At 27.4% G+C, this 21,628-nt stretch overlaps 1 protein-coding gene across 1 annotated transcript; it reads left to right on the plus strand.

Annotated features, from left to right (window-relative positions):
* Positions 1-1,012: 1,012 nt before the first annotated feature.
* On the plus strand, positions 1,013-13,234 carry LOC145830027 (sphingolipid delta(4)-desaturase DES1-like). Its single transcript, XM_082937922.1, has 7 exons — positions 1,013-1,112; positions 1,747-1,957; positions 3,717-3,821; positions 7,115-7,266; positions 8,304-8,467; positions 9,481-9,591; positions 11,583-13,234. Exons 1-7 carry the CDS (start codon positions 1,031-1,033, stop codon positions 11,742-11,744), a joined length of 987 nt encoding a protein of 328 aa, XP_082794048.1. The 5' UTR covers positions 1,013-1,030; the 3' UTR covers positions 11,745-13,234.
* The last annotated feature ends 8,394 nt before the right edge of the window (positions 13,235-21,628 follow it).

Consider the following 21,628-nt stretch of genomic DNA (forward strand, 5'->3'; position numbering starts at 1 on the left):
GGTCTCTAGCTCAAAAAATGAAGGAGGAGATAGATTTTTAGTGATTTTTTAAACTTCCAAGAAAATTGACCTCAAAGAATTTGAAGACCATATGATTGTATCGGAAGTTTTTTGTAAAAAATACAATATCTCAATACTTAAATAATATTTTTTTATTATATAAAAACTGGCTTGTAGTTTATACTTCAAGCTTTCATATAAGATCCAATGTTATTTCTAGTAAATAAAAATGTCGGATTCCCCCCACCCCTATGCCCTTAAGTCTATGTATATTGTTGAAGAGTGGACAGAAGTTTGATAACTTTTTAAAATTATAAGTTGATAGGTAATGAATCAATTAACATTAAAAATTTAAGTTTATTCACCCAAAATTTAACTGAAAGTGTCAACATTTTTAGAAAATTATTTAAAAACCAGAAATAAAATTAAATAAAAGTTGTTCATGTCATCTTTCCAAATATTGCCCAAACTGTTAAGATTTTGGCATTAAAGTAATGTAAAATATGTTTAAAAAGTAATTATATAGTATATAAAACAACATGTAAATAATGTAAAATATGTAACTTTTTTTATACTACATTCAAATAATTTATACTGTATTTTTTATTATATTTGATTTAGAAAAGTTAGTGTCATTTCGAGTTGTAAATGTAATTAAAAATTACTTTATTTTAAACTTATTTTATTTATGAAACAAAGCAAATATTTAAAGACATTTTTACTTTATAATAATGCAAGATTCACAAAACTGTTCATAATACTCCAATTATCAGGACCACTGCATTTGTGAGTCCAAGATCTGTTAGACTTTTGCCAATGTAATCTTTGATGCTATGAAACAAAAATAACAAAGTATTCTATTTTCGTTTCTATGCTTTCAGTTGATATTGATGAGTGGTAAAAATTTTTTACATTACAAAAATCAAATTTTATGTTATATATTTAGTTTATATAAGCTAATGTTGTAAATAAATATCATACTTAGTCAGCAAATTTTTATGTAGTACTTTCAGCTTATTTAATTATAAATATGGGCGGTAAGGTGTCCAGAGCAGATTTTGAGTGGGTTTACACGGATCAGCCCCATGGTGACAGAAGGAAAGCCATGTTCAGTTAGTTTTGTATATAAATTGATTAAAATATTGTTCATGTGATTGTTAATATAAAGTGTCTTTGAAATAAGTACTTGACAATTAAACAAAGTTTGTATGATGAAATGTTTGTTAGACTGTTGTCGAACAAATATTCATATAGCAATAATGAAAAATAAGTTTATATTTTTCCACTAAGTATAAATACCCAAATTTAGTTTACTTTTTGTTATACATATAGCAAGTTTTATAAAAAATTTACTAATAACAAATTGTTATTATTATAACTGCTGTTAATCAAGAAAATACTTTTTTTTCAGATAATTTTTTGACATGAATTTGTTATACTAAAGTTGTGTATAATTTTAATTAGTAAAACTCATTTACTTACTTAAAACTCATCACTACTAACTCATCATTACTTAAAACCCACAAGAAACTAAAGTTTCCAAAGAAAGTATCTTTAAAAAAAAGAAAAAAAAAACACAGATAGAATCTAGCAAAGGTTCACTAAGTCGTTTTAAACCAGAAAAGTACCCACATATAAAGAAGTTGTCCAACACAACTTAAAAATAGATATTTCAATCAAAACTGCTTTTAAAGCTACACAAAAATTATTGTAAACAACAATCTATACAAATTTTATTTCAACCAGAAAAGTACCCGCAAATAAAGAAGCTGTTCACGGTTGACAACCACTTTGTGTACGTCGTCCTAGCAATGGTGTGCACACAGGTCATCATGTGCTACCTGGTCAAAGACATGTCGTGGACCGCGTTGATTTTGCTGGCCTACTTGTTTGGAGGCACCATCAACCACTCTCTGACGCTGGCCATACACGACATCAGCCACAACACTGCGTTCGGGTTGGTTGGATGTTTCATTAAATTATTTCTATTTTTTAAACATGTACATGTGCTATGTACTGTTTAGTTATTGTTTGAAATGGTTAGTTTACACCACTGAACCCCCAGGTGTTAAAATAAAGCAGTATAAACATTGCTACAAAAATTAATAGATGTTTTGTAATAAATCAAAGGAAAATAAACTTGCTGTTTTATGTAAAGCAAAATAAACAAACTTTACTTTGATTACTTAACTTCAATTAACAACTTTATATTTGATTAATTGATTAAGTGTTTCAAAGTATAGTTGTTTAAAAGAATGAAGTTTTATATTTTTTCTACATTTTATAAGTCATAATACAGCTTCTGCTTGAGTTGAAAACTGTATTATATTAATAAATAAGTATCAACATGTTAAAGTAATTTAACAAATTAGCTCACTTAAAAGCTGCATATTTTTTATTTTTGTTTTTTTAAGGCATATTGGTATAAACAACACATCTACCTTTTAAGTGATTTAGATATTGTACAAAAAAATAATCAACATACAGTTGTTCAGTATATTTTATTATACGTAATATTTATAGTAACAAGATTTTAATATTTTTTTATGTTTTTCGTTTGTAATAGTCAACTTGCAATACATGATATAAGTCAAAATGTTGCATTTGAGCAAACTATATTTTACTCTACATTTCAGTATGTTGAATGATGATACAAAAATAATTATAAACTTTATACATGACTTTTAATTTTTATTTTATAATTTGACTGCTATATGTGTGTTAGTTTATTTACAGTTGAAAACAAAATTAAATTTTTAAAACTGTTCAAATCTGCAACTGTTACATCTCTACAGAAAACAAAAAATACATTTTTAAACAGGCGCCACTAGACAAAATGATGGAAAACTTTCAAATAGTATAAACTGTCACAAATGTATAAAAATGCTTTTATACAGCTAAATACAACAATCTGCACATGACAAAGTAGAACATGTTTATTAAATTGCAAATTCTACTAAAAAAAAAACAAAGCTGCTAGGTGACAAAATAAGCAACATATTTTAACAAAACTTTTATATCCTTTAACATACAAAGTTGCCACTTTACTTGGAAACCCCAAAAAACCTGCCATTTGAAAATTTAGGCAAAAAAAATAACCTGGAGCTTTATACAATTTTTACATGTTAAGTAGGAAAGTTTTGATTAGAAAACACATTTGAAGTAGCTTTACAGTATCTTTTCAATGTTTTTATACTATCTAACACAGTTTTTCACCTTAAATTTAACTTTAAACTAAAAATAAACCCATAAACATGTACTTTCAAAAACCTGGAAGGAATTTCTCAAAAACCAGTGGCAACCCTGAACATAATATACTTGGTTATTTTTTTAACTTCTTTTTAACACTGCTTGCAATAGTCACACTAAGTCATACATTTGGTAGCTATTGAAAATTTAAAGTGGTACATATTACATAATACTTTAAAACAGATATTTTTGGATTACAACAAAATCAGCAGTACAACTAATTTAATATTTTTTTCAAACCAAGGCACAAAACAAAAGAACACACATTTCTCATAAAGTTTCAACATTGCTAAAAAACACACACTAGGCACATGATATACTGGGGCACATAAATGCACACGTGAAATTATAGCAAATTTTAACATGTTACACACGTTCATTACTGTTTTACAGATGTTACCAACCTACAGTAAACATTATTGATTTTTATTTACCACAACTAATTTCAAGTGTTTTCAAACGCGCAGGTACCACAAGACGCTGTGGAACAGGTACTTCGGGATGATCGCCAACCTGCCCATAGGCGTCCCGATGTCCATCGGCTTCAAAAAGTACCATGTCGACCACCACAGGTTTGTGTTTAGTTTTACTTGCTAGACTTTGAAACATGCATTTATTTGAATTTGTTCACACGTCATAAGTTGAAATTTTCTTTCAAAATGTTTTACTAACCAAAAGTTTTTTCAAATTTGTTTAATATATACCACTTGATAATGAAACTCGTATAGTTTTGAAAACGTTTGTGAAATGAAATCTAAAAAAAAAAAGAGTAATTTCTATACACTCAGTTGCAAATAGTATATAAATTTACGTTAATTTTTTACATCTTTTGTTTTTCTCTTTGAATTACAGTTAAGACACCTACAAGGCAAATCATTATTTGATAAAAGAATTCTTTAAATTTTTTAGTTTGTATTTTTATTCAGCGCAAAATTGGTTTTTATTAAATAATTTGTTTATTTTCAAAATAATTAGTTGTTGGGTTTTTCAAGTCTGTTCTTACATGCGTAAACCAGGAAAGTGTTTTTGAAATGTAATTTTTAAGATGACCAGTGTAGGGTTTTGTTTTGTGTTAAAGGCTAGTAGTATTCAGCAATGAAAGTAATTCTTTTTTTAAATATTTTATCATTTCCACCTATTTTAAACTTGATTTATAGTATTTTTATTCAGTCTTCCACTTTTAAAAAAATATTCTCTCCCAACCCAGGCTAGATTTTTAACCAGAAAGAGTGGCAACCTTTAGTATTTAAGTTAAAAATATTGTTTAAAAAATGATGTGAAATGTACGTATTAAGAATTTAAAAATACTACATGTCTTGAATTGAAAAAAAACATCCATGAAAAAATATTTTATGTAGTTAAACACAGTCAACCAACCAAGACATGTTGTTTTAGTTTAATTGTTCGTTTCAACACAGAAATTTATGAAGTTAAGTCACTCAGAATTGTTTTATGTCCTAATTGATTTGTTTTCCCTAACTTCAATATGACTTTTTTTTTCAAACGCCTACAGTTGGTTTCTATGTAACTAGATTACAGTGTTTTGCATCGATAAGACTGCATGTTTTAAACGGTTTAAGAAAGTGATAAGCATTATGTTAAAATAAAATAGTATCTAAAATGCAATATCAAGTTGTGTAGAGTTTTTGAAATTATTTTTGGTTTTGAGGTTGTTGTTATATTTTATTATTTATGTTGTAGTCTTAAATATTAAAGTATGTTTTTATCTAATAAAAATAAGTTGATTATTTATGTGAAAAAATTGTAAATTAACCTTATTTGAAGGTGAGTTAGTTTGGAATATTGTTTTATTTAAAAAACAGAAATAAGCTTTTATTTTATTTGAAAAAAACTAATATACGAAAAGATAAGGCTAAATTATTGTTAAATGATGGTTTGTTGATGTCTGAAAGTCTGTATTTAAAATCAATTCTTTTTCAATTAAATTCAAGCCACAAGGCTCAAGTTTAAGCTTAGTAACTAAATACAAAATTTATATTTCTGTTTAACTTCTATATTTTGATTCAACTTAGAAATGTGTACAAATGTTGTTTAAAACGAAATATTATTGATTTTTTATATTAGGTGTAGTTTTACTACGCATAGGTTTATGCTGTTTTTTATAGTCTGCTAAACCAATTATAAGCACTTTTACAATATATCATTTGTAAAGCATTTTTAGAAAGTTTATTCCAAACACTTATTTAATAAAATTATCTTGTTATGCTATAAACATTCAAGCAAAAAGTAATTCAACCAACTCAAGTGCAATCAGTTTTTTAAATAATTAAGTTCATTTATAAAAAGAAATTACAATAATTACTGTAACTTTAAATATATTATCAATTGATAAGTGTATATTTTTTCTAGGCTGCGTTGTTGATTTTTACAATGACGCTGTAGGAAGCTTCCTACACAAAATTTGCATAAATTTTGAAACTTTAAAATATCTTAACAAAAGCTTTTTTGAGTTTTAAGCAACTGTCTAAAGCTAAATTGTGCTTTCACCAACTGATAAAATTAAGAAAAATAATTTAACTGTGTTATAGTTTATGTATGTAATAAATTGTTTTTTGATTACAACTACACTCCCGACTTAGCAAACGTTGAAATTTTTCAAACCATGTAAAAAGTTTCCAGTCGGGTTGAAATATTGAGCAAAGCAACAATATAAAAGCATTTGTAAGGCAGGAAAATTAATATTCACTGTGAATGGAAGGTGGGTAATATGCAAACAAAAGGTGCAGCTCGCGTTGCTTGGTTTTTGTTTATCTTTCAACAGAGCGTTAAAATTTTCATCTTACGTAACTTTTCATAGCCATTCGAAAAGTGATAAAAAAGTTGAAGTCTATTTTGTTTTGCAATTTTTTTTAATCATTAAAAGTCAGAAAAACGCATTAATCATTGGCCAATGGCCACAGATATAGTTTACGATAACAAAAAAGTATGAACAACTTATACTCGATAGTTGACTTGTTTTTATAAAACTTAAAAAAAACTTGCTGTTTCTAAAAGCTGTGGATTTTGTGCATTGAAATAAAACTCACTGACTAGATTTAACTCACTTTCTTTCCCTTTTATTTTTAATCACGTGCACACTCTGCATAAAAGTTTTTCAAACAAACTTTTGTTAAGACGTTCACTGTGGAGAATTTAAATTATAGTGCAAACACATTACATCATTTTTAAATTTAAGTTAAATGTCACTAAATAAACTTGACATTAGTAAACAGTAATTCGTAAAGTTATAGCGTGTATTTACTTTAAGTAGGTATGGATGCTGTTTTTTCTAATGGTTATATAACTTTACACTTTTGGTATCCCACAAACGAATTTGCCAAACCAAACCGCATTTATTATGAGAAATGTTGTTTTAAACAGTATTAAACAGTATTAAAAACTTGTTGTCCTGTTTACTTTTATGTGAGTCTTGTATCTTTTTACATACAGTTTTTACTTAATTGTTTAAAATCCATAATACCTTTAATTATAAAAAGAATATGAACAAAATATGAAAAATAAGAATATAAAAAAAAAATGTGATTGAATTTCGTTAAATTTAAACTGTCGAACAAAATTACAATGATAGACAGTTTCAGGGTTTTCGGTATATTTGAAACAGCTGCATTTTAGTTTTTTTTCAAATATATTATTTGCCATTAATATTGTTATTAAACATTTCTAGTATGTGTTTATTTGTAAGCAAGTTACCATAAAAATGAAAAGATTCATAGAAACCTAAATGGCAAAAAGTTAAAGTTCATCAAAAAATTTGAATAAAAAATAATAATGCCATGGTGGAAGCCTGTATGGTAGCAAACTGAAACTACTCAAAACATTTAAACTCAAATACCATTCAACGCAGGTACCTGGGCGGGGACAAGTTGGACGTGGACCTGCCAACGGAGCTGGAAGGTTACCTGTTCAGCAACTCGTTCACCAAAATAATCTGGCTCTTCCTCAACCCGCTCTTCTACACGTTGCGACCCATGGCCGTCAACCCCAAGCCCGTCACTGGTTGGTGATTGGTTGACTGTAGTTTTGGTTTGTTACGAGTTTTCTCAGCTTTGGTTTTTTTTTCTGCGCATTGAAAACTGCAAGTTCAAAAGAATAAAGTTAATATTTTGTATTGTGTTACTTTTATATTTAAAAGTTCTTGGGAAAAATGTATTTTTAAAATTTTTATGTAAAGAAAAATTATTGAGATTATTGCTCAGTTTGTAATATGTGTATTCGGAATTTGTTAAAATTTTTACAAATTGTTTGTTTTCCTTGTAACGTTTTAAGATTTTTATTTACATCAGTAACGTATAGTGTTATGTATTATTTAAAACAACAACTCGGTCAAAAAAAATGAGTACGTATTTATATGAAAGCGTTGAAACTTCTCATAAATAATTGATAGTTTGTAAGTTGAGGCGGAACAACTTAAATTAAAGATTTTTGACTTTGTGGACCGATATTGTAATGTATTGAAATTTCTTTAAACCTGGAAAAAAAAGATTTGTGTAACCGAGATTAAACATTTATAAAGAATCAGCTTGGACTGTAAACAATGTTAATAACCGAAGAATTCTCCTATAAAACTGAATGGTAAACGTGATATGTTTTAATTACCGAGATTAATTAAACAAAACAAAAAACCTAAAATAGATTCAACTGTCTTTTTCATATCAATCAGAAATTATATTAAATTGAATGAATATTTGAAGTTTGCTATTTATTTACTCTAGCCCAATTGTACACCTATTTTTATATGTTTTATCGATAACAGACTTTTAAGTATACCTCAAAATTATTCTATCAATACATTTTGAACAAAATCAGTTATTCATTAAATAAATAAAGTTACACATTAAATTTTTCTTAAATCATACACTTTTATAATAATTCAGTTGTTTTATAAGATTATCTTAATTTCATCCACAAGCCTTTATTAATACTTACTTACTTACTTCAAAAAGTAAAACCAAATATGACATAAACCGATAACCAACATGCATTCAAATGTTCATACAATAAGAAACTTGTATTTAGTTTTCAACCAATCGCAGACCTGGAAATTCACAACACGATCATCCAATTGGCGTTCGACGGCTGGTTGCTATGGAGCTGGGGACCGAAGCCAGTGTTGTACCTGTTGTCAGGCACCCTTCTTTCCCTGGGTCTGCACCCCGTATCTGGCCACTTCATATCCGAGCACTACATGTACACAAAAGTTTGTTTGTTTTTCATAAAAAATGCGATTTAGTTCGATGTTCAAGTAAAAGTGTTTCGTTACGTATGCATAAAAGTTTTGTTTTTGGTAACAAAATAGAAAATAGAATGGTTTGACACAAATAAATTTATTTTCAACAATGTTATTAAGTTGAGATGAAGATAGATAAAAGTATAGAAGTGTTTACATTACATATACACAAAGGTTTATTTGTTTTGTGTTAAAGTTGATGATATGTTGAAAGCGAAATGTTTACTTCATGTACACAAAAGATTGCTTGCCAAGACATTGATTAGTCTTTATATTTTCAATTTCCAAACACGCGCTATGGTTGTTGCTTTTCGGGAATTAGTTTTGAAAACAAACTAAACATACGAATTCTATTTTAAGCCAAGAAATAAAAGTTTAAAGATAAAAAAGTCTTAATACTACCTGTATTTAATTTTGAGTGAAATTTAAAGTACCTTTTAAAAGTGTAGTTTTTCAAACATAAGGAGCTTATTATTAGATGCATACCAGAATATTGAACTAATTTTGTGTGTATGCAAAATTGTTTTTCATCAAGCTTATTTGTAAAGCTCTAAAGTTTTACATCTTATTATTCAAATGAATTCAAAATGCGTTAGATATTTTTTCTTTAAATTAAAAAAAGTATTCCGTTTCCGAATGGAAACAGTTTACTTTTTAAGAAGTTATAAAGTTTGAGAGAAATTTTTAAACACTGTGTATTTGTTCGGTAAGTATTTTCCGTACCAAAATAAATTTTACATAAAACATGAAAATTGATGCTGATTGATTAAAGTTGCATTTAGAAGCAAAACATTGTAGAAAACTATCTGAAAAAAAAAGAAGTTCCAAATGTCTATAATTTATATTTGCACTAATGCAAGTATAATTTAGCTTATATTCATTTGTCTTACATAATTAAAGTACAAAACTTAACTAAGTAAGGATGACAAAAAGAAAATAATTAGGAAAAAATAAGTAAAAACACTTTTGTATATTTGCACCAGGGTCAGGAAACTTACTCGTACTACGGAGTTTTGAACAGAATAACTTTCAATGTTGGATACCACGTTGAACACCACGATTTTCCCGCAATACCCAGTTCCAAGCTACCTTACGTTAGTATTTGTACTGCGATATTTTTTATTTACTGTAGTCATTTAAATATATCATTTTTTAATCAAAATGCATACCAAGTGCTAAACTTCCATATGTTACTCGTTTGTACTTATTTTAAATATAAACTTTTAATATATTTACACATAAAATCATCCAGTACTGAATAAAGATTTATTTAGTATAAAACTTACGTTTTTCAATAAAGTTATGTGATAGGCTCTAAATTGCCTTACCTTACTAACTTGTTGATAATATTAACTTAGTTACACAAACGTATTAATTATGTGAGTTTAATAACAAAGTATATAAAATATTGACACAGTTACAGTTTCTTCAGACAATCATACTAGTATTTGTTGTTTAGATGGGTCGTATTAAATTCAAATGTTGTAGTGTTTGCTATATTTATTTATAGGTTGAACATAAAACCAGTAATAAACTGACTAAATGTTTAAATATACACAAACACATATTAAGTAATTTTAATTTTTATGACCTAAAATTTTCATACGTTAATTCTATTATAATTCAATTGAAATAAAAGTCAATTTTGTTACAAGGATACAGTTTTGTAAGTATTAGCCTTTGGTATGTATTTAAAATATTTAAAAAAATAATAAACACAAATCAAATTACATACAATGTTTTTGAAATACATGATTGAAAACTGTTTATGTTCTGAATTTTCTTCAATTAGTTTCAAACTAAGAAATGTTTCATAACGAGTATTGTGGATACTTCACCTTGACAAAATTTACGCTTTACAAAGTAAAGAGTGCTGTGAGGTGCGTTCTATTGTAACAATTTGTATTGTTGAAGTTAATTTACTTTTGAAAGATTTGAATTATTCACTTTCATTGCGATAACTGTTGTGCTTTATCTCAAAATGGTGTTTTTGGTTTTGTTACTTTCAAGTTTAAAAACATACTTTTGTCGTGTTTGATCAAAACTATTTGCGAATAAGAAAAAACTGTACAAAGTAATTAAGGAAAAAAAAGTAAATAGCTAACAAATTATTATGAAGCAATTATCAAAATATCTAAACTATGAAACAACTTTCAATTTAATTGGTTTAATTTAAAAACAAGTTTAAAATTTTTAGTTGCTAAAATATACGCTAAAAATTTACAGCTTTTTTTTCTACTTTGATGAAATATTTATTAGTTGCAAAGCTTGAAAATGCGTTTTCATTTTCTCTCAGGTGATAAGTTTTTGTTATGAAATATTTAAGAATACTTTTTACATTTGCTTTAACAACCACATGCTGGTTAAAAAAACACTAAATTAATCTTTTTTACTACACAGAAATTAGTTAAGCGTTTTATAGCGTTATGAGCTTAAAATATAAAATTGTCTTGCGCTGAACTGCTATAAAATGACTGATCTTTTTAATTATTTTTTATGGTAACCAATTATGAAAGTTTACGTCGTATTGTGTCTGTTTAGTTTTGTGTGATTTATCCAGTGTAAGCTCAAGTGGCTGAAAACTGCTTTGCATATAACGTACGGATCGTTTTCAGTTTCACGTTTTGAATTAAACTTATAATGTACACTTTATATGTACTATAAACACAACACTACTTTTTTTTTCTGAAACAATTGCTTCACTATTCCGTTGAACAAAATAGGTTCTAAGTGAATTTGTTAGGTAGACAATAAAAAAATACATAAGTACTTTGAATTTTCATGAACATATGTTGTAAAAAATATTAACTACAAACTAATAAAAAATCCAAGTATTGTGATTTCTTTATACGTTTATTTTAAAGTGATTAATAATCAAATTACTAAAAATAAATAAACTATCTAGTTGAAGAAGCTAACATTAGTTTTCGCTCTTTTTGCATAACTGCCTTTTAAAAAATCAATAATTAAAAAAACCTATAAAAACTTCCAGGTAAAGAAGGTAGCGCAAGATTTGTATCGTCTTCATACAACAGACTTTAGATTTATATATAATAACTCAACTAATAGATAAATTAAAATGCAGGTGAAGAAGATAGCGCCGGATTTTTACGAGCACCTCCCCTCGTACACTTCATGGTGCCGGGTCCTCTTCGATTTCGTCTTCGATCCCGCCATCGGCCCCCTCTGCCGCGTCAGAAGGAACTTCGAGCTGGGCGGTGACGCGATAAAGGCGGTGACGTCATAACGCGTGCTGGGAATATTTTTTTTTCTTTTAAGTTTTGCGATGCTTTTCATTGTTGTAGTTGGTAGTGTAGTTAAAAGATTTAGTATTTATTATTCAAATATAAATAATTATAAAATAAACATTTTTTTAATAAAAACTGTATTGATAAAGTTTCAAATAATCCACTTTCTCAGTAAATTCTATTTTGAGTAAGTATTAAAATTAATATTTTTCTATGATAATTTTGACTTGAAAAAGCCAAATGAGCTGAAAAAATAAACTTTTTGATAAGTTTCAAATCGAAAATAAGATACGGAAACGCCAAAGTTTTAGAAGTAATTAGATTTACGTTTGTAGACATTGATTTTGTGATTGAGCTTGTTAAAACTATTTAACGCTACTGTTAAAAAAATTTCAAACAAACTTTTTTGATGGTGAAATGTGAACAGGTTTTTTATAAACTATAAACTTTTCGTTATTAAATTTTAAGAGCTCTTCTTGCTTCTTACACTTAAAACAAAAAGTTTTTTTATTAAAACAAAAAAGCTTGTGTGAGTTCAATGTGTCATTTTATCAAATTCAATAGAACGAGCTTGACATGTTAACAAAATACCTTCTGGGCCGACCTTTTATTTTTATTTTTTTAAATTTAGGTGTGATTTAACTAACACCAACTGTAGATAGTAAGTGCTATTTAGTTACACAATATTTCTTCACATATATATATTATCCTTCTAAAGCGTAATTAAACCTTTGTTGGTACAAAGATTTCGTTTTTAACCATTTTAAATGTTCTAAATCTTGTTTGTTGTGTTTGAAATAACTTATTTATCCACTGTTTTTCTAACGATATTTAAACTTTTTTTGTTATGAGTTATATAAACACTTGAGCGGAAATGTTTACAAATGTTAAAATCAATAAGCAAGGTTTACACAATTTTCAATCTAAGTTTTAAAGCATAGGGGGTTTCACAATGTGCTTGTGTTATAATCCATACAATTTCAATTTAATTGAATGGATTATATGTAACAAAAACTTTATTGAACTTGATTTTATTTTGATTTTTTGTGCTTTACGCATTTGAGATTTACTTCGCTTTTTCTTTTGTATTTAATTTTATGCAATTTTTTTTCATGAAATCATGAACGTCTAGGCCGTCTCATCAATTTTTTTATTGTTTTCGTATAATTTTTGTCGTATTGTTATTTGTATTCAGATATGCACTCAATCTCGCTTTATTGACAAAAGATGATACTAAAGTTCAAGTAATTTGAAAATAACTTCTAACCGAACAAATATGTACTTGAAAACTACTAACTTTAGAAATAATTAAAATAAAAGTTATCAGGCATTCCAAAAAAGTTTAACCTTGTTTTTTTTTTCATTTGTACGAAATATATTTTTTGTTGAAATCTGTGGCTTAATACAACTCACGGTATATTTTAATAAAAATAAACAAGATACAGCTACATTAATAAGTAATAAACTGAGCTCATACTTCTGTCTTGATTTTGCTGGACTGTACGTCGTCTTTTTACAAATAAAATTCATTATTTGTGTCTCTTTCGTTTTTATCGAAACATATTTATTATTCAATTGTTTGTTTGTTATTTTAATTTTAAACAACAAAAATAAAGTATTAGTAATACGCCTATAGTTTTTAGAAAATCTTAGTTTTAAATTTTTAAACCGAAACTTATAAAAACTTATTTATCAAAACTTAAACTTAAGTTAAAGTTGTAGAAATTGTTATTCTAATATTCATGTTCTTCTTTAGTTTGACAAGATAATTTAAACTTTAAAAGTACTCAATCACCCATTAAAGTGTATAAAAAAAAGTTAAGTTATTTGTATTATATTTTATTTATAGGTACAATCTTATTCCTAATTAAAATATGGTTTTAAATTTAAAAGCATATTTTAGTAAAAAAATTAGCAGTAAGAAAGATAATAAAGAATAAAAAAATAATTATGTATTGTCGTTTTATTTGATATAAGCATTCAAAACAAAAAGCTTTAAAAGAAACTCAATAACTTTATCCGAAATTATCAGAATCTAAGTAAAGCAAGTTTTTAAAATCAATTAGATAATTAGATACAACAAAAAATTAGAATAATTAATGGTACAAGATACTACCTTAGTAAGGTGTGATATAATTAAAAAGTTTTACAAAAGAACTCTTAAAAGCAATTAAACTCGTAAATTAAAAATAAAAATAATGTACATGTCAGATTTCATACTGATTAATGAAACAAAAGACAAACAAGTTAACCATCAAAAGGTCGAGTTTGAAAACTTTGTTTGGCGTTATTGATGCATTATTGATGCTGGCAAATAAAGTTGAATTTGTAGTTAGGATGATTATAAAGCCGACCAAACTCACTACCGCTACCACAATATACACTCATGAAATCGTACCCTGCACTTGAACTAATACTGGGTAATCCCCTTCTTCCTCCATACCACTCGTATTCGAATGAAGCAGGGACGTCGCTCCCGTCAGCGAGCCTCCACCCTCCGCTGGACTCCTTCTCCATCCCGATCCACGTCCAACCTTCTGCTCCACTTCTTCTGCACAGCTCTCTGTTGTTAAAAGTTATTTAGATCGTGTTAGTTTTGTGTTTTAACAGGCATTGTTGCTTTTAAATTTGGTTGAACCATTTTGTATGTTATCAAACTGTTACAGTTTTACGAACCGTCTTTGCGCGGTGGTATCAATTCCAACTTGGGCGAGGACCATGTTGTGCTCTTTGCAGTAATCTCCGGCTTCCTTGAACGAAAATTCTTTTCCTGTTGAAATATTGGAAAACAGTTTGAAGTGTGCCGGCATACATAACATGTTCTGCACCTTGTTAAACTTTTTAGGATTTTTTAATATAAGTAAAAGACTTTTTACGTGCGAGTTGAACTAGTCATGCTCTAAAAGTTATAAGCCTGTCTAATAATTGTTTACCTACATTTTTTTAAAACAGCAAAAGTAAATAAAAGAAAAGTAGTAAACAACAACTACTTTTTGCGCATTTGAGTGGATTAGTTTGGAAACTCGGAAGTATTTTTCCATCCACACAACTTCTCACTGTTTCACCTTCCGCCTCATAATGCAGTTCGCATAGATACTTCACAACTGTATTATGACGAACGAGGCGGGTCGAGTTTGTCGTACTTGAAGCAACTTCAGGCACTTCACAACCTTTGATAAACAATATAAATTAATCCGAAACCGTTTTATCCAATAAACCAAAAACTATATACTTTTTAACAAAAATTTTTAATTATAAAAATGCAAGTAATTTTGTTGACAAACGATATAATTTGATTTGAAGGGCTTAACTAATTTTAAACAACAAGCCAACATATTTTCATAAGAAACTAACAATTATTTATTGAGAAAAGAAAAAATAATCAAAAAATGCAAGTAATTTTCAACTGACTTGACAAAGCTTCAACGTGTTTGTTGAGGCGCAGAATTTCTTCGCTCTGCCGTCCCACCGCCGCGACCAACTTTTCCACCGTCCAAAGCTTCGAGGCGCCTGTTCTGTTCGGATTCGACGTTCGAAATTTCGCCGCTCAGCTCCGACAGCGGCGCCGAGTTTCTCTTGATTTGCCTTCCGTGTCTCGCCGTCGCCGCCGAAACTTCCGCGACGACTTCGCTCAGGTCCGTGCCCGCGGGTCCGGCGGGGCCCGCCTCCCCCTTCTCGCCCTTTGCGCCGGCCTTGCCGCGCTTGACGGCGTTGCCATGTGGAGCGGAGGGAGAAAAAGGGGGGTTTTCCCCTGGGTCGCAGGTGGTGGTCGTCACCGAAGTGCAAGTCTGGCTTTCGGCGCGAACGGCCGAGAAAAAAAGCACCGAAACAAAAACTACTGAATATTTGTTCATTGTGTATCTGTAAAAGTTTAACTAGTTAGCTTTAACCTGAAGTTTTATTTATTAGAAGTAGCTCGCTGCTGAACAAAACAAAAACTTTTTAAAATTAAAAAAAAAAATAGTTTATTTAAAAACAACTATTAGTATTACTTTATTTTTATATAAACATCAAGATATACTTTAATCAAATTTTAGCTCAACATTTAAAGCCACTTTCAAAACTTTTGATTCTAAACTAACCAAAATTTGATCATTAAAAACTGAGCTAAAATAACAACTCAAATCATGTAGCTTAAAATTATATTTAAAGACACTAGCACGAAAAGTATGCTCAACTGATTTTTTTTTCTCAAACAGGCTTTCCACAGGAAATAAAGTACTTAAAGGAACAAGCACAAAAGTTTTTTTTTTCTTTTAACAAAACAAATAGTTTATTTTTCGTTGTAACAAAATAAACAGTTTTTTTTTGTAACAAACTAAACAGTTTTTTTTTTGTTAAGAGATTAAAACAATTTAAATGCTTTTCAGCTTAGATGTGGGTCAGGTATTTGTTTTTTGCTACAAACTTCGCAAGAAATTTACACGCTTAAGTACACTTAAAAAAAATTTTACTTCTAACAAGTGTTGCTTTTACTTTTAGGGCTTGTTTAAAGCAATTTAAAGTATATCAATGAAAAAAAATATATATATTACAAAAATTTTATCATGTAAAAATTTGAGGTGTATTAAATATTTTTTAACTACTAATAGTTATCTTATAACGTTATTTTAAAGGTTTTCAGATTAAATATATATTACTTTTGTTTAAAGCATATAGCATTTCGTAACAATTATAAGATATCTTCTGAGATTTTTAAAAATTGTAACGCAAAATATCATCTAATTAAAAATTCATTAAAATTTTATTAATTATCGTAACTGTAAAGAAAAGATTCTTATTTTTTTACTCATCACGAAACATTAAAACATGAGGATTACATAAACAGAGAAAATAATTTTCTTAAACTTAGCTTAAAGTTAAAGTGTTTCATTAAAGGTTAATTTTATAAAAAAACAGTTCTTTAAATATTAACTTAATGGTCTTTGAAACCTTCATAAAAAACCGGTAAAAAATTCCTTATAAATGAATAATTAAAATGCTTATGTTTTATCTTGATTTAAAACACCTAGTAGTAAATAGGAGATCAATACATAAACCAAATTGGATTCAACTGCTATTAAAGTATAAAAAAAAATTATATATAGTAATCAATTAATTGCTAAATAACTAAAACTCCTAATACCACAAAAAAAAAAACAGAGTCAAAACTAAAAATTATTAGATTTTCAATAAAATTTATACTTAAACAAGGTTTTAACAAAAAATACACCTTACATTTTTCGAACTTACAACACTTTATTTGTAATAAACATTTATATTTAATTGAATTATAATATGAAATATAATACAAGCGTCCGGCAGCATGTTATTTATCCTAGTATAGAGGTTTTTCACAACTTTTTTTTTAAATTCCAAAATTATTTAACTCAAGGACACTGCAAATGAAAGGAAAATGTTTGTGCAATCAGAAGCAGCTTGTACGACATTCGCTTGTTCAAGGTTGGCTTCACAATAAAAGTTTCAACATTATTTACATTGCAACGTACCTTGCAAGCTTGGATTATTTTTATGATGTAACGTTTCACACTTTGGATTGTGTTGTGTGAGATGATAAAAAATAAAAGTAACTTTGCTTTTTTATGGACATATCGTTGGTCGTTTGTGTTTTAGGTACAAAATAGTAGTTAATTTCAGTTTTTTAACATTATATAAGTTTTTAAACGGTTATTTTAAGGTTATAACTAAAAGAAATGTCAAATTTTTAAATAAAACATTATGCACTTGATGGCGTTGCCACGGGGGATTTGGGGAGAAAAGGGGGATTTTTCCCTTGGTCGTATTTCTTATACTGAAGTCTGAGTCTGGCTATTGGGGCGAACGGTCGAGAAAAAAGCACCTAAATCAAAACTACTGAATATTTGTTTGTTGTATACCTGTAAAAGCTGTAATTTATTGATTTTTAATCTTAATTTTTATTAATTAGAAGTAGCTTGGCGCTGAAGAAAATTAAAACTTTTAAAAACTTTAACAAATATCAAGACTTTTGTCAAAAAAAACAACTAGTAACTCTTTATTTTAGTATGAAAACTAATGTATAGACTTTAACTAAAACTAAACTCAACGTTTAAAGTTACTTGCAGAACTTTTGATTTTCAATTAAACCGACACTTAATCATCAAACACTAAATTAAAATAATAACTCGAATCCTGATATTTTTGGATGTGGCGCACATATTTGTATTTTGCTGCAAAATTCGCATGAAGTTTACACGCTTGAGAACACTTTGAAAAAATATTTTTTCAAACAAGTGTTGCTTTTACTTTTTTTGGTCAATTAAAGAAAATTAAAGGATATCGATAAAAAAAACGTTTTACAAGAATTTTATCATGCAAAAATTTGAGGTGTTTATATAAATTTATTCAACAGTTAATAGTTATTTTATAAAAGTAACATAAAGCTTTTGAGATTAAAAATATATATTTCTTTTATTTAAAGCATATATTACTTTGTAAAAACTAAAAGATATGTACTGTTTTTTTATCAAATTGTAACGCAAGGTAATGTTTAATTTAAGACTCATTAAAATTTTATTAAACTATCTTAACTGTAAAGTAAAGATTATAAACATTTATTTTATCTATTTATCACGAAACATTAAAACATGATGAGCACATAAACAGAGAAAATAATTTTCAAAAACTTAGCTTAAAGTTAAAGTGTTTCATTAAAGGTTAGTTTTATAAAAAACAGTTTTTATAATATTAACTTAATGGGCAAGTCTTTGAAACTTTCACATAAAACTGATAAAGCTATCGTTATAAATAAAATACTTAAAATGCTTATATTTTATCTTTCTCTAAAACACCTAGTAGTAACTAGGAAATCTAGACATAAACCAAATTGAATTTAACTGCTCTTAAAAAAAAGAACTTTTTACACATATTTATTAATAAATCGCAAAACAACTAAAAATCCTAACAGTTCAGAAAAAAACAGTAGGAAAAATGAAAAATATTAGGTTTTTAACAAAATATTTCAACTAAATTAGGTTTTACTAAAAAAATAAACTTGAGAACTCAATTTATAACAACTCGCAACAGCTTTTCTTGTAATGAACAATACATGTTGTTTAAGTTAGTATAAAAGTTTTAAAACTTTTTTTTTTTAATTTCAAAGTTCTCTAGTTCAAAGGCGTGGCAAATTAACGATCAATTTTGCGCAATCAGAAGCAGCTTGTACGACATTCGCTTGTTCAAGGTTGGTTTCAAATAAAAGTTTCAACATTATTTACATTGCAACGTACCTTGCAAGCTTGGATTGTTTTTATGATGTAACGTTTCACACTTTGTATTGTGTTGTGTGAGATGATAAAAACTATAAGTAATTTTTCTTTATGATGGGAATATCAGTTATTTTTTCTGTTTGTGACACAATATATTTTTTAATTTGAGTTTTTCAAACGATGTACAAATTTTTTCAATTTCAATTGGAGGTTATAGTTAAAGTTAATATTTAAATAAATAAAAAATATTTCTTTAAACTTTTGTAATGCTGAATAAAAGTTTAGTGCTTGTTCGAAAACGACTTTAAACCTATTAAGTCAAAAGTTTCCAAGTTTTTGTTATTAAAAAAAAAAAGTCATTATAAAGATTATTCTTTATAATCTTTTTGTTTGCTTATCATCTTCTATACAACTCCTTTGAAGCCAACACTATTTTACAAAAGATAATTAAAATAAATTGCTTATATAATATATTTCTGCGAATTACTACTAGTAAGCTGAGAATCTATACATAAACTAATCTGGGTTCAACTACCTTAAAAAAATTACAAATAGCGATTAATTAATTTTTTTACTCTGCGTTTGGTGCAAAAAAAAACAGCTTCAAACTGATTTTTTAGTTTTACAATTTAACTTTTTAACTAAATCAGGTTTGTACAGAAAAATAAAACTGACATTTAAAGTACCGACAATTTTTTTTCTTATAAACAATTCATGTTATTTTAACTAATAAAAAAGCTTATAGCAAGAACTTTTGCTCTTAACTGAATTTTCAAATTTTACAAGCACAATTAAATGTTAAAAAGCTTTAAAGTAAACATGCTTTTATGTGTAATAAAGTAAACATTTTCGTTGCGCGTGTAATTTTTAGGTTTAAATTCTTAATTAGTATGTGGAAATTTAATTCAACTTTTGTATTTTAACCTACTTTACTAACCTAAGTGTATTTAATTAAAAAAATCATTAATAAGTTTTATATTATTTCATAGCAAAATTTAAATTTAGAAAAATTAAAATAAATTTAAATAATAGAAAAAACTGTGAGGTACATAAGTGAGATATTTTTGTTAGAATACAAGTAAATGACTAGATAACGACTTTTATTGATACAAGTTTATGAATTAGATTTATTATATTTTAAGTTAGATTTTTTGTAAAGATTGTCTATTTATTTCTAAGAGAAGTAATTCCAGGTAAAAATATTTCAGAGTATAGTTATTAAACTATGAAGTATAATTGATTTCATTACAGAGTTTTAAAAACAGCTGTAAAGGGGCTAGTAAAGTTAAACATGCAAAACTCCAAGTTTTCAAACTTTTTTAATTATCATACTTAAAATTTTCGTCATAAACAATTAATTAATACTTTTTAATCAAGCTCAGTTTTAAATGCAAACACAAACTTTTTTTTTAAGGTTTTAATAATACTATAGTTACAATAAACTTAGTTTGAACCTTTTTTACAAATCAGAATGCAAAAGAAAATTAGCAAAACAAAACTAAAACTTGTTCTACATTTGTTGTGAGTCTGCAAGTTGAAACAACATTTCTTTCACACAACAATCGGTACAAAACATATTTCACATTTATAGTTTACAGCAGTACTCAACTCACTACTCTATAAAAATAGGTTGAAAGCAGAAGTTATTCATTTTACAAAGTACAAACCATTACACGTTAAGAAACAGCAAAATAATTTGAAATCATAACTTACAAAGCTAGTTATAAGTTGCCGTTATTATCCAATTTTATTAATAACTTTAAAAAAGCTAAAAACTTTTTTCGAAGCGATAGAAGGTGTGGTTAAATTAAGTTAGGACGCTAAGCTTTTATTAATCAAAAACTGTTGGTATATTTGCAAATCTAAAAAGTCTTTCACTATCTCATAGTATCTTTAACTATCTATCTTGGTATCTCTTAGTATATATAGTTTATTGAGCGACAAAAAAGCGCGAAAATATTTCGTCCTACGACTTGGTGCACAAAGAACCTTTCGGTTATCGAGTCGCACACCATGGATACCTTTTAACGTCTTGTCTTAGTATGTCTTATTATATTTTAGTATTTCTTTTAATACACAAAATTTGCCACAAATAAACCGTTGAACAGCGGTGTGGTTTTATTAAAATTTAAAATTAGTGAAAGCTTCTGAAATCTTACAAACATAATATAGCTGAAAAACATGTATTAAACAAAACTTGGTTACTAAATCAAAATTCATCACTCTAAATCGCAAGAAACTATGCGCATTCGTGCTTTTATATTTTAGTTATTAAAAACTTATTTTTTGATAAATGTTTAATATGTTTGGTTGATGTGGGTTAGAGATAAAGCTAAATTTCGTTTTATTGTTGAGTCAGCAAATATTAGGGAAACACGTTCAAATTACAATCTGACCCCTTCGATAAAAGTCCATAAGTGTGTATTTAAAAAATGCCTAATCATAATAAACTGTATTTCTTTTCCTTGAAATAAAATCAATCAATAATTTAACAACTTGTTACTGAATAAAATTTACCACGTTTTTATAATTTAAGACTTTGAATGAAAGATTGTATGCAATATTTTTAAGTTTTTATTTAAATTTTATTTTTATTTAAAACACTTATAATAAACCTGTTGTATCTTGATTAATTTAAATATTTTAATAAAATTTTT

Source organism: Thalia democratica, chromosome 2 (genome assembly GCF_965202585.1).
Source record: "Thalia democratica chromosome 2, ktThaDemo2.hap1.1, whole genome shotgun sequence".
NCBI lineage: Eukaryota > Metazoa > Chordata > Thaliacea > Salpida > Salpidae > Thalia > Thalia democratica.

What these genes read in the sequence shown, in the direction of transcription:
- LOC145830027 (XM_082937922.1), top strand. Translation starts at nt 1,031, where the DNA reads ATGGGCGGTAAGGTGTCCAGAGCAGATTTTGAGTGGGTTTACACGGAT. An exon ending in CAGAAGGAAAGCCATGTTCA is followed by an intron (nt 1,113 to 1,746) that starts GTTAGTTTTGTA and finishes TATTTCAACCAG; the next exon opens with AAAAGTACCCGCAAATAAAG. An exon ending in CCAGTTCCAAGCTACCTTAC is followed by an intron (nt 9,592 to 11,582) that starts GTTAGTATTTGT and finishes ATTAAAATGCAG; the next exon opens with GTGAAGAAGATAGCGCCGGA.